This window comes from Dipodomys ordii, unplaced genomic scaffold, assembly GCF_000151885.1.
Source record: "Dipodomys ordii isolate 6190 unplaced genomic scaffold, Dord_2.0 Scaffold24, whole genome shotgun sequence".
Lineage (NCBI taxonomy): Eukaryota > Metazoa > Chordata > Mammalia > Rodentia > Heteromyidae > Dipodomys > Dipodomys ordii.
Genome location: NW_012267240.1, coordinates 15363757 through 15378196, shown reverse-complemented (window position 1 = coordinate 15378196; position 14440 = coordinate 15363757). Strand labels below are relative to the sequence as shown.

Below are 14440 nucleotides of genomic sequence, written 5' to 3'. Positions count from 1 at the left end.
GTTGGAGGTTCTCATGGGTTTCTATAGGAGAATAAAGGAAAGAGGAATAGTAGTTGTGGGGCTGGGAAGGTGGCTCAGTGGTAGAGTGCTTGCCTTGCATGCATGAGGCCCTGGGTTTGATTCCTCAGAACCACATAAGCAGAAAAAAGCCAGAAGTGGTGCTGTGGCTCAAGTGGTAGAGTGTTAGCCTTGAGCTGAAGAGCTGAGGGACAGCACCCAGGCCCAGCGTTCAAGGCCCATGACTGGCAAAAAAAAAAAAAAAAGAGGAATAGTAGTTGTAAAGAAGAGGTGGTTGGCATGCATCCTAATCCAAGGCTGAACAAGTAGAGCTTGCACATTTATTCAGTGGACCTGAAAGCAACTATACTTGATCTTTGATAGGGTCTTCCATAAATGCAGCCATGAAGACAAATGATAGTCATTCTCAACCTGAATCTGTGGAAGTTACTGCACAGGAATAGAAATTCAATAGAAAGAAAAACTGGACGCCCAACAAAATAAGTACCAGGAAATGAGTACTTTCAAGAGGGAAAAGTGGAGCCAATGGGGAGAAGGGGTAGATGAGTGAAGGGGAAGGAGGGAAAAATGCAGGCAGGAATTCATTGGATATACCACAGGAGTGAGAAATATAAGGGAAGAGGTAGGTGGGCGTGTGTGTGTGTGTGTGTGTGTGTGAAGATGTTGATCTGTTGGCACAGATCAAGATGCATTGTATGCATAAACTGCTCTGCTAAATGGCAAAAAATTCAATATACAACCTAAAAATTAAGAAAAATGAGGGAAAGGGTGGGTTGAGGGGTGGGTAAGAATATTGAAAGGAGTGACAATAATGAAGATGCACTATATTCATAAACTGCTTTGCACAACCACTTAATGAGAATAAAAATATTCCCCCAAAAGAGAAATTTCTCATCCGAAGATACCACAAAAATAGAGGATGAGTATATTTGTTAGTGGCTGGGCAGTAGCAGATATGTAAGTCAGGTTCATCTTTGCTGCACTTTCCCTAATAGTATAGTTCTTACTGCCCAACAGTCACTGGCAGCTTGAAAGGACACCATGGAAATTTACACCGCAGTGTTACACCTATGGGTTTTTCCTCTTCTTCCCTGGAAAGCTGGATGCTAAACATGTGCTAACACACCTGTGAATGCAGGGCTTATTTGTAGGTTGAAGATATACACAGAGGGAGCCCTGGAGAAGCATTCACAATGGCTCCTGCACTGGCTGCTGTGGGCGGGGAGGCTGGGTAATCAGTTGCTCATGCATCTTACCCCCAGCTGGAGCTGAGGATGGACTGGGAGCCATTCATTCCCAGCCCTTCTTCTGCGCTGCCATCTCTCCCACATTTGTTTGTTTCACTTCATCACACTCACTTGGGATACTTCAATGGCTTTCAAATTCGTTTACTTTGAAAATGATAACTCATTCTTTGCTAAAACCAGAGGTCTTTAAGACATCCTGTTGAAGGAGAAAACATCTTTTGTCTACTATTTTTCTAATAGGGTACCAGTTATTTAGGGTGTCATCCAGGCCTTTAATTACCTGTCCCCGGTTTAACCTTCTCACTGTTCTTCATTTGTATTCTTATTAAGTTGTACCAAATTGCTTAACATTTTCCACTTATAAAAACAGAAAATATTTCCTTTAATTTGTGTATTGAGTTTCTTTCTTCTAACCATAAAAAATAAATAAAAAAGAAAGCACTGGGGACTGGTGGCTCACATAATCCAAGATACTCAGAAGGCTGAGATCTGAAGACTAAGATTAGAAGCCAGCCCAAGCAGGAAAATTATGAGATTCTTATTTCCAATTAACCGCACACACACACACACACACACACACACACACACACACACACACACACACAAAAGCAGGGCTGTGGATCATGTGGTAGAGTGCTAGCCTTGAACACAAAAAGCTCAGACACAGTACCCAAACCTAGAGTTTAAGTGCCAAAGCAAACAAATAAGAGAGGAAAACAACAAAAAAATGAGCCAGGTGCTGGTGACTCACATCTGAAATCCTAGTAACCCAGAGGCTGAGATCTGAGGATCACCATTCAAAGCTAGCCTGGACAGGAATTTCCATGAGACTCTTATTTCCAATTAACCACCCAAAAGTTGGAAGCGGAGCTGTGGCTCAAGTGGTAGAATGCTAACACTGAACCAACAAGCTCAGGGACAATAGCCAGGCCCTGTGTTCAAGTCTCAGAACCAGTACCAAATAAAAGAAAAAAAGCATGTCTTGAAGATTCTACAGAGCATACTAACAAAGACAAACTAGGTAGTATTTTTAGTAGGTAAAATAGAAATGGTCAACATTATTTATGTCACAATATAAAAAAATCGATGTCATGCAGTTTTAGAAAGGGTCAAGAAGAACCCTCACATGTTACAGGTTCAAGTAATGAATAGCACTGCATCCCTTGATACAAACAAGTTTTCTCAAGATAGGACAGCATTTTCACCAAGTGACAGTCAGATGACATTGAACTTACACAGCCCTCCATGTGGTCTCTTCTGCAGCTTCCTCTTCCTCCATTGCTGCCCTCCCTGCATTTTAGTGAGAACTTGTGCCATGACATCTCTGAGCCTTTCTTCTGAGATGCTTCTCCATGGAGTTACTTACAATCTTAACCTGTGTCCTAGGATCCTTTTGTCCCAGGAAGCTTTTGTGGTGGAGATCATTTAGTGAGGAACCCTTTTTTTCTTTCATGTATTATCTTTTGGTTGTTGTTATTGCTGGTTTCTTTTTCTGTTAGGTGGCTAGGGCTTGAACTCAGGGTTTTATGCTGTTGCTTGACCTTTTCTCTCAAGGCTGTCACTCTACTGCTTGAGCTACATTAACAGCTTTTTGCTGTTAATTGAAGTAAGACTCTCTTGAATTTGTCTGTCTGAGCAGGATATAAACCCCTATCCTCTGATCTCAGCCCACTGAGTAAGTAAGATTAGAAATATGTGTTACTGGCATGCAACTTCATTCCTTACTTATTAATGTCCTTACATTAGGCCCACCCTGCGTTACTATTTATGATTGCATGTTTTATCTCTCATGATATCATTGCTCCTTAATGACATCTATAATAACTAATTACTACCGCTAGATTCTATTCACAGTACTAACTGCTTTACATATATATTGTCCATCTAAAACTCTTAAATATTCTGTGTGGATGTTTGTGCCAATCCTGGGGTTTGAACTGAGGGCCTAGGCCTAGGCTTTAGTTTTCAAGGCTGGTGGCCTATCATTTTGAGCCATAGGGCCATTTCTGGTTTTTTGGTGGCTAACTGGAGATAAGAGTCTCATGGAGAGCTGGGAAGGTGACTCAGTGGTAGAGTGCTTGCGTTGCATGCATGAGGCCCTGGGTTTGATTCCTTAGCACCACATAAGCAGAAAAAGCAGGAAGTGGCGCTGTGGCTCAAGGGGTAGAGTGCTAGCCTTGAGCTGAAGAGCTCAGTGCCCAGGCCCAGAGTTCAGGCCTCACGACCGACAAAAAAAAAAAAAAGAGTCTCATGGACTTTCCTTTTGGGCTGACTTCATTTGAACTGAGATCTCTGATGTCATGTCAGCTTCAGATCTCATGAGTAGCTAGAATTACAGGTATGAGCCACCATGCCTGGCCTAGATACCCCTTTTAAGGAAAAAACTATTATCAAGTATCCTTATACCTATTTTACCAAGAAGAAAATTCTACAGAATTCTAATAATTCAATCATTTAGTAATAGTTCACAGTACTGAAGTTATACAAGATACTGTTATTAGGAAATAGTGAAAAGATTGTTTTGGTTTTTTTCTGTGTGTGCAATTTTTCTATGAGTCCAAAATTCTTACCAGAAATAAATCTTTGATCATTTCACTAAATTTCTTTAAGATATATCCTTAGTAATTCACCAAGTTTTTCTAGAGATTTTTTTTGGTCTTGTTTAATTTTTGTCAGTCATGGGGCTTGAACTCTGGGCCTGGCCACTGTTCCTGAGCTCTTCAGCTCAAAGCTAGCGCTCTACCACTTGAGCCACAGCACCACTCATCCAGTTTTATACTACATTTAACTCTGGGATTATAGAATCAAAGATGTTTAGTATTAAAAGTATTCTTGGAGGAGCAATTCGTATACTTAACCTCTCTCTGGGGAGAAGAGAGACACCATAGAAGCTGAGTTCTAAAATCACACCTAGGAAAATCAGTTCTAGAATTTAGGCCCTTTAACTCTACCTTCCTTCAGGCTCCCCTTTAAGACACCACTCCATTTAAGTCCAAGAACTCTTTTGGGGAGGTTTAGTTATAGCAATATAGATATTTGACTGCAGAAATAATGTTTGGAGTAAATTTTCTAACATCTGATGTATCTACCCAATGTTTGTTTGCTGGTCCTGGGCCTTGAACTCAGGACCTGAATGCTGCCATTGAGCATTTTTCTTCAAGGCTAGCATTCTGCCACTTGAGCTACTTAACTCCACTTCTGGTTTTTTGATAGTGTATTGGAGATAAGAATCTTGCAGACTTTCCTGCCTAGGCTGGCTTTGAACCACCATTCTCAGATCTCAGCCTCCTGAGTAGCCAGGTATGAGTCAACAGCACCTGACTCTGCCTAATGTGTGTGGGTGTTTTTAAGATTTGTGATTCAAAATCTTTTTTTCTTTACAAATATAAAGGAACCACAAATATTTAGATACTAGCTTCAAAATCCTTGTTCCTATTCAAAATATAGATGCATTCAGGTTTCTGTGTTGGTGCTCATTGCAACAACAGCATAGCAAAGGAATACCTTGTATGTATCTGTGGAGTAGAAGTATTTGAAAGGAAAGAGCACCTGTAATTCTCAGGAATCCTAAAAATCCAGTATTTAGTCTAATCTCAGTGAAATGATTGCAAAACACCACTATGTGCCAAATATATAGCCCAGACATTAGAGGAAGGAGGAAAGGAAGGGCAGATGCTCTTGAGGAGCAAACTTACAAGCAATACACACACACACACACACACGGAAAACATGAGCTGAACACCAAGACTCATTGTCTCCTCCAGAAAACCATTTCAGACAATTACATTCAATGAAATAAAATGGCCCATCTGTTTTCATGAGGGCTGTGTATGTGTGTTTGTACACAAGTAGTGTAAGAAAATAAGTGAGCAAGGAAGTGGAGGAAGTGCAAGGAAGAGGCTAGCCCCACAGGGAATAATGCCTTCCGATTAAACCATGAGCTCCCTGAAATTGCTGACCTCAAGTTTAGTTGAATGAAGTTCAAATCTTGCAGCAAGAGTTTATTTTTGCTTCTCAAATGGCTACTTGTGTTTGTATGAAAAGCAAAACATTACATTTTTATTGAGGAAGATTTTCATAGCTTTATTATAAACACATTAGAAAATAGAATATTATCTTTTGGGGGCTGGGGGGGCATGGCTAAGGTGGTAGGGCATTTTTCAATGTGCCAATGAGTGTAAAATATCAACAAGTTTGAGTCCTGGTCTCAGACTGGAAAAAAAAATAGCATACTGTCTTTTAAAACTATCTTGTGAGTTAAGACTCGATTCAATTAATGCATGTGAAATGCCAGACAATTCTATAGTTTGTTTCTCAGTTACCTTGCTTCTAATGTCCAGACCCTTCTTTGTACTGATCTCTTCCTTACTCCTGGTCCTTCTTCTATCTTCTTCCTGGCCACTCACTACTAAGTCTAGTCTATGTTTCATTTCCTCAAATTTGTTATCTTCTTCCTTTCAATTTCATTTATTGTCACTTAGCCCAGGCTAAGTGTGTGCAATTTAATATTCTTAAATGGTTCAAGGGGGTGAACAGGAAGTGCACATTCCAATATGGCGCCCAGTAAAGCACGTTAGTACACCATGAGAGAAGTCCTTGTACTTCATCTCCCACCTAGGAGTAACAGTGGGTTGTGGGTTATATCACAGTAGGCAACAAACTGGTCATCTTAGAGGAAGCTTCACTTAGGAACCCAGTCACAAGGATTTCATGAATGGCTCTTAATCCAGCAGATCACAATAGCTATGTTCTTAACTGTCATGTTCCCATTTGGGGCAAAGCAATTATACATGTAGGACTGAAAGTTAAATTTGGAGACCATGGAAGTTTTCTGCTTCAATCAAAAGACTAGTATGCACAGGAGAAAGAATATCTCTGAAACATATAGCATGTCTTTAAAAGTTGACAGAAGAAATGATATTTACTAAACTAGTATAAATCTCAATTCATTTGTGTGTGTGTGTGTGTGTGTGTGTGTGTGTGTGTGTGTGTGTGTGTATACACAAATCCTGGAGCTGGAACTCAGGATCTGGGAGATATCCCTGAACTTTTGTGCTTAAAGCTAGTATTATACTGCTGTACCACTGAAACCAATCCTCCACTTCTAGCTTTTTAGTGGTTATTTGGAGATGAGTCACATAGACTTCCCTTCCTGGGCTGGCTTTGAACTATAATCCTCAGCTCTCAGCCTGCTGTGTTGATAGCATTAAAATACCTGGCTCAGTTGATTTTTGTACTTAGATATTCTCAACTAATTTGCAAACAGAGAAATGGAAGTTCAGAGAGCTTAAGCCATTTTTCCCCACTCTTACACAGCTAGAAAGCAGGGAAGTCATACAACTAGATCTTCTCCAACACAACTGTAAAGAAGTTCTGATTCTGTGAATGGCAATCAATTTAATTTCCTCGCTCATTCTATATTAGTCACAAGTTTTTTATAAACATCTGTTCCCAAAGTACAAAGGAAAGCAGAAACAACGCTGAAAAGTAGGTATTATTAGCTGCATATATGTGATAAAGAAATGGAAGCTCAAAGAAATCAAATAACTCCTTGAGTGTCAAGCTAATAGTTGTTGGATAGAAGTCAGAACTTGAACACTTTTCAAATCTGCCTTCCCTGTTCATAGCCTCTCTACTAACTTAACTATGGTTATTATTTTATATTGTTTTCATGTTTATAGAAAGGAATGGAGTGCTTTCCAATCTTTTGCTTTGTACACTTCTGCTATGTACAGGCATGTACATATAACAATGCACACATTTACGCATATCAGTAAATATCCATATGTACCATATATATGTGCATAGAAGGGATTCAAACACAATAATGTCTTGGATAGACCCTTATGTATTTACTATGCAGTGGCTAGCATGCTTTATACACTTCATTACCAGTAGTTATAGTTGCTGTAATTGCAAAAAAATGTTAACAATACATTTGACCCCACGCCTGCTCTATGCTCACATTCCTCCTTCCAAACACAGGAAGACCGATACTGCTCAAATTCAGAACATCTGTAACTTGCAAAACAGATCACGTGACAATAAACAAACACAAATAAAATGACTTTTTTTTTTTACAAGTCCATGACTTTAGTTATTCAAGATAATGAGAGAACGTATTCTCAATCAGTTTGGGAGAGAGAAGAGAGTTATCATACACAATAGGTAAATACAAAACATCACAATCAGTCCTATTCTTTCTCTCTGTGCAGAGCAGTGTGTGCAAAGTACACACAGATGCCTGCTGCAATCTGTGAAGAACAAGTGTGCCCTGCCAGTGAAACAGGCTTCACAACTTGCACTTCGAGGGGTGTGTCTGCGGTGCTAGGGCCTGAACTTAGGGCCTGGGTGACTGCACTTAGCTTAAGTGCTCAGGGATGGCACTCTGCCACTGTGGCACTTCCACATCCATTTCTTTGTTGGTTAATTAGAGATAAGGAGTCTCTTGAACTTCCCTGCTGGCGATCACTTTGAACCTCCATCCTCAGATCTCAGCATCCTGAGAAGCTAGGATTACAGGCGTGAGCCACCAGCACTAGCTCGCTACAATCATTTTCCATACAGTTTCTAAGCCTTTTGTCACCTATACTGAGCAGAAAGGTACATCTCAAGGATGAGATCACTCCTCTCACTGTCACCCCCTCAGTAGCCACCGTGGCTGGCAAGCACCATTTTCCAGGTGTGTCCCAAGTAGTTGACATTGTTGCATTTCAGAATTCCAAGTCTATTTGTCTTTGTTTTCTCTAAAGTTCTGCAAGGTAGATGAAGTAAAGTGCATTAGGATTGTTGTTTTTGATCTTCTTAAAATAGAAGACCCCCTAACAGGGTCATTGAGAGTATGCACGCATGAGTGTAAATTTTACAATGTGCCTTGGCCCCTTTCTGAGAAGGGGCCCTCCCTCGCTTGCTCCTTGCCTGCTCTCGACCTGTATGTCATTTACAGCAGCCCTGATCCTGGAATTTGCTGAAGATCTGGAAGTAATCAGGAGAATTGGAGGTGCCTGGAGATGGAACTACAGAGCCTGTATATTTTCTTCTGGTAACGCATTTAATTAAGACCAAATGATTATAAAATTTCTAAAGACCAACAATATTTTCCTTGTAAATTAAAAAAAAATTCACCAGCGTCAGAATCAGTGACTGGTTACATTCTTTTCCAAGTATTCAATTATTCTATTTCAAGAAAGATTTGGATTTTTCCACACCTAAGTATTTCATGACGTTGCAAATTCTTACATCCTATGGATTTCCTGGAGAAAGCCAAGAAAATAGCCAAAATAGAAGAAAAAAAAAGAATTAGCTGTTAATCTATGAAGTCTGCCTTTCCTATCTAAGTGGAACAGAGACAAATAAAGAGCCTTTTAACAGGGTCCACAAAGCCTTTCAGCAAGCGGCAGGGAGTTCTTGCTTCATCTGAATCATTCTTCAGGGTGGCATGGGTCACAGCCACGGGTCAGTGCCTATCCCACAGGGCCTGGAGCCCTGGCTGAGCCCAGGCTATCTATGCTTCTCATTGCTTATAGCCTCCTACTCCCAACTGCTCTGCATCACCTATCAATGGGCAGAGTTATCCCAGACTCAGTGCTGGAACAAAAAAGCATCATTTCCCATAGTTCTGCTCTTCCTTTCCAGCATTTTCTGTCTAGGTATTCAACAAAACCAAAAAACTAGAAGCCATTCAAAAGTCCACCGTCTCCTGCACCACACCAGCAACACTCACCCAGTCCTGTTGATGCCACCTTCCCACAACTTATCACCCTCCCCTCCCTCATATCTACACTGCCACTACCAGGGTCTAGGTAACGCTCCTCTCTACACCAGGAGGCTCCTAATACACCTGTACCGAAGTCAGAGTGAACCCTCCAAAGTACCTTCTCATTCTTCTTATAACAGAGTCCACCCAAAACAGCATCTCCCTCTAGCTCCAGTTCCCTCTGTCTGCCTCAGATGCTCCTTGGCTCTCTGCTGCTTTATCATATGAGGTTTACATAGAGGTCTTCTCCATAGGCCCCACAGCAAGCTCCATTCAATTATGAAAGTCACACCTGCTCTTTGCTGTAATGATTTGAGTCACTGCCTTTCTTACCTAGACTGTAAGGTCTAGACACATTCTTCATTCTCATCACCTGAACCCCCAACACAATGCCAAGTGCATGGTAGAGGCTTTTTGACTCAATGAATAAGTGTTCTCCTTGGCTTTTTTTTTTTCAGACCTTGAAGCTAAATGAGAAAGCACGTAATGATGCCAAACAATTTTAAGATCCTGTTTAATACCTGCATTTTAAAAAGTACTGCTTTCCCTTTGTTTTTCCACATTTCTTACTGTGAGTCTTATTTTTCCAGGGTCATTTCATTCCATTTTTCTTTACAGAATAGTCAGAATGGATGCATGTTAGGAAACGCATGCAATGCAGAAGGCAGCTCGTGCTTTCTTTGGAAATGTAACCCCTTGCCCCACAGCCTATCCAATTCACCTCCATAAAGACCTGGGACTGAGAGAGGAATTGTGTACAGTCTCTTTGAGTGTGTGTGGGTCACACCCTGGAGTTGTACATTTATTCTGAAACATCCTTTTAAATACACAAGTGGCATTACAAATTGGAAATAGTGTGTGAACACCTCGGTATTTCTCAATGTGACTTTCTTAATGTTTCCCAGAAGAGGCCTACATTTCACCTGGTAGCAGCCCAGAAGGAAGAAGTGAAATGGCAGAGCTTAGATGATAGGTCTGGCCAGATGAGATAAATGCACACCTGGCTGCTGTAGGCATGGGAGCAGAGCCTTCGAAGACTCAGGAGCTGAGTTTCTTAAAGTAAAAGGTCAGGTCAACTCAAATCCCCGAGGCTTATCCCAGAGCTGGTAAATCAAAGCGTCCAAAAGGATGCCAGGCATTTGGTCTTCATGAACAGGATTAACAGTACATGGAATGCCCGCTAATGTTTATAACCACTGCTCCAAAGCTGGTTTCTCTAAAACACAGGGTGTAGTAGAAGGACCAGCAGCCATGGAAGAGGTGCCATTTGCTGAAACTGCACTTAGTTTACTTCCTCTGTGTGTGTGTGTGTGTGTGTGTGTGTGTGTGTGTGTGTGTATGTTGATTGTAGGGCCTACACTCGGCCTGGGCATTGTCCTTCAGATCTTCAGCTCAAGGCTAGCACTCTAGCTCTTGAGCCACAGCACCGCTTTCTGCTTTTTCTGCTTATGTGGTGCTGAGGAATCGAACCCAGGGCCTCGTGCATGCAAGGCAAGCGCTCTACCACTGAGCCACCTTCCCAGCCTTTAGTTTACTTTCTTCATCCTGCCCTATGTCATTTTTAGTTGTTGTTGTCCATTCTCTGGAGGGATTATTCCTTGAGAGAAAAATAATGGTTCTCATGTTATCTCATTTAGTCCTTGTGTAGGGTGATGTATTTGCTACTTGATGGATAACATCCTTTACTTCCTGTACTACGGGTTGGGGAAGGAAGTCTGTAACAGACCTTGTGAATAGCCATGACTTAGTACATGAACTCTTTATCTAATTGTGGAGTGGAATTTCATGAATCACTCTGACATATTTTGGGTAGGGATAGTACAAGGAATCTAGATTTTCTTTTTTAGTCAATTGTAGGGGGCTTGAACTCAGGGTCTGGGTGCTGCTCCTAAGCCTCTTTGTGCTCAAGGCTAGTGCTCTACCACTTGAACCACATCACCACTTCTAGTTTTTGAGTGGTTAATTGGAGATAAGAGTCTCATGGGGACTTTTCTGCCCAGGCTGACTTTGAACTGTGATCCTCAGATCTCAGCTTCCTGAATAGCTAGGATTACAGGCATGAACCACTGGCACCTGACTGGGATCTAGAGTTTTGAAGGAGCAAAAATTAGAATCTATTATGCAAGAAACCTTCTTTCTTTCCCTCCCCCAACTCCCTACTATCATATATATATATATATATGCATATATATATATATATATAATTTAAGAAAATAAACTTAACCAAATACTCTAGAAATTGCCACAGGTAGAAAACATTTGTATACAATATAATCCTAATATTGGTATTATAATATCAATATTATATATAATGCAATATAATATGATACTAAGTCCTCTTTGAGTCCAGTATAAGGTCTATGTTAGTGCTGTGAAAAGTTTCTGACAAATTTAGAGGAGTAAGTATGTTAAATGCATTATCCCTTCTGCATGATCCCAAAGGAGAAGAGAAAGCCAGAGGATCGAAATTAATGATGTATGTTCAGGCAGTCAGCTTATTGGACTGCTGCCCCACACCAGAAAAAAACCACACATGTGGAAAATTCTCAATTAAGGAGGAGCTAGTAGAAAGAGACAAGGTTATAAAAAAAATAGTTGCAACTAGTGGTTAACTATTAATGACTTCTAAGCATTTTATTGGAACCATCTTAAAATAACCAACATAAAAGTGAAGAGTGAACCATAAAACCAAAAAGTCTAATGTTTTCTGCTAAAAACTCTGATTATTGAACCAGATCCTTTAATACAGATTCACCATCTCGTAGGTACATAGATCATAGATCTATGTACGCTTTATTGATTTCTATGCACCTTCAGTGTGAATTGGGTAATCAAGAAAAGTTTATGAGCCACATACCGTGAGGGGGTGGGTAGGGTTGGCACAGATGGGGGAGAATGATGGAAGGGGTGGCATTGATGAAAACGTAGTGTACTCATCAATTTGATGCTATGTTTGAATTGGAACCCCTAAGATAATAAAAATATTCTTAAAGAACTGCTTAGCCAGGCGCTGGTGGCTCACCTGTAATCCTAGCTAATCAAGAGGCTGAGATCTGAGGATAGCAATTCAAAGCCCAGGCAGGAAAGTCCGTGAGACTCTTATTTCCAATTAACCACCAGAAAACCGGAAGTGACATGGTGGCTCAAGTGGTAGAGCGCTGGCTTTGAGCTGAAGAACTCAGGGATGGCACCCAGGCCTAGAATTCAAGTCCCACAACTGACAAAAAAAAATTGCTTATGATTTTCTTCATGAGCAATTTCTTTAACAGGTGATCTTTAAAGTAATAATAATCTATCCAAGATAGATAATCTTTAAAATAATCTAGATAGACTACAATCAATCTTGGGTAGTTTATTATCTTACTTTAATTAAAAATAATCACTTAAAACAATCTATTTTTGAATTATATTAAGTGAAGTAAACCAGGCCCAAAGAAACATAGGTCCCATGGTTTCCCTTATTTGCAATATCTAGTATATGTCTGAGTCAAGCAGAAAAGGTCACTTAAGGTGATGTTAGGGAAATGAACCCTAAGATATGTATTCAAATGTTTTTTTTCTTTCATGCGATCGTTTCTAACGCATTTATAAGATTATTTCTTTGTTGCTTTGTATGTCCCTCCCCCACAGTATAACCCCTGCTTTCACTGTATTTCATGTCGGTATAATTTGTGGAGGGGAAGGGGAAAAGCAAGTCATTTAAATAAGGATACAGGTGGACCCGTTGCAACAATGAGAAGTACAAGTTGTTATGTCGAAAACGAACTTTACAACTTTATGGGGGGCGGGGAGGATTGGGTGGGGGGGTGAGGGGAGGATGGGAAGGGATGGGAAGGGGAAACAAAGGAGGAGGCTACAATGCTTGATAAGAAATGTACCTATTATCTTGCCCATGGAATTGTAACCCCTCTGTACAGTATTTTCACAATAAAAAATAAATAAAAATTAAAAAAAAAACAATCTACTTTTGGAAAGCCCCAGAATATGGTTGGAACAATATTTATGTTCTAAAAGCATAAGCCTTACGACACCAAATATTGAGGGTCATGTATTGATGAATGACTTAGGAGCATAAAATGAATACAAGTTGAAATAGACTATTTCAGAAAGGTGCCTGCTGCCTGCTGGCTTTGCCAATGGAGATCACGGTGGGATTACAGTGGGATTACATTAGAGTGGGATTGTCAAAGGAAAACCTGGGTTGGAAAATTGACCAACTTTTTCTCTAATGCAGCTTAATTGGAAAGGGAAATGTTTGTTTTTTTAAAAAATTAAAATTGTTATTATAAAGGTGATGTACAGAGGGGTTACAGTTATGTAAGTCATTTTTCTTTTGTCAGTCATGGGGTTTGAATTCAAGACCTGAGTGCTGTCCTTGAGCTTTTGTGCTCAAGACTAGTGCTCTGTCACTTTAAGCTACAGCGCCACTTTTGGTTTTCTGGTGGTTAATTGGAGATAAGAGTCTCATGGACTTTCTTGCCTGGACTGGCTTCGAACTGTGATCTTCAGATCTCAGCCTCCTGAGTAGCTAGGATTACAGGCATGAGCCACCGGCCCTGGCAAGAATACATTTCCTTTGGACACTGTTATCCCTTCCCTCCCTCAGAAATGTTTTTGTCTTCCTTAAAATGCTCATGGGATTCATTCTAGAATCATACAGAAAAACCCTGTGCTATGTAAACGTGACCTTCATCTTTATGAGGTGGAGGATAGGCTCTCCAAGGGAAAGAAGAAAACCTTACCTGGATAATCATTCTTGTCTATGTCTGCATCTCCTCTCAGCGAAAAGCCGAATCCAGAAGGGACGAACGCAGGGGGGATGGTCTGTGAAGTCCATTTTCCTTGTAGAACTTGGGATGGCTTGGCATGTAAGCCGTTCTGGTTGCCATTGTAAATGAGCACTTTGCCTGTTTGATCCTTGCCTGCAAAGGGCGCGCCGATGGCAATATCTACCAACAGAGACACAGGAACACACTGTGAAATAAAGAAGATGTCTGCAAAACCCTCCAGTACAACCAAGGAACACTCCCATAAAGCCCAAAGAGCTGGTGACATTTTCCACGAGCATTCACAGGATGGTAGTGACAGAATTATCTGTTGTCTTTTACCCATCTGACAAGAAGCTGCTGAGTTATCCTGTGGGCACAGCTGTGAGTCAGACATTCAAAGGTGAATCAGATTCTAAGTGGATTCAAGTTGAGCCAGACATGCAAAACCTCTTCATTGAGCAAGTAAATAAGTAAAAACATAGTATGTTTCTCTTTGCTCTTGAAAACACCATAAACGCTTGACAAGACATGTAGAAGGAAATATTCTGGGAGAGACAACTCGGATAATTAAACCAGGCTTGGATAATAGGGAATAAATGCAATGTGGGAAAGCAGTAAATCATTTAACGAGAATTTGTCAGCCAAGTACC

The 14440-nt window shown here is 40.6% G+C and overlaps 1 protein-coding gene across 1 annotated transcript in view; it reads right to left on the bottom strand.

The window, feature by feature from the left end:
- Positions 1–14440, bottom strand: part of Itga8 (integrin, alpha 8) — a 165319-nt gene that overhangs the window by 89418 nt on the left and 61461 nt on the right. The window contains exon 13 of the mRNA XM_013014739.1: positions 13764–13970. Within this exon, the coding sequence (XP_012870193.1) occupies positions 13764–13970 (207 nt within the window). The remainder of the gene's footprint in view (positions 1–13763; positions 13971–14440) is intronic.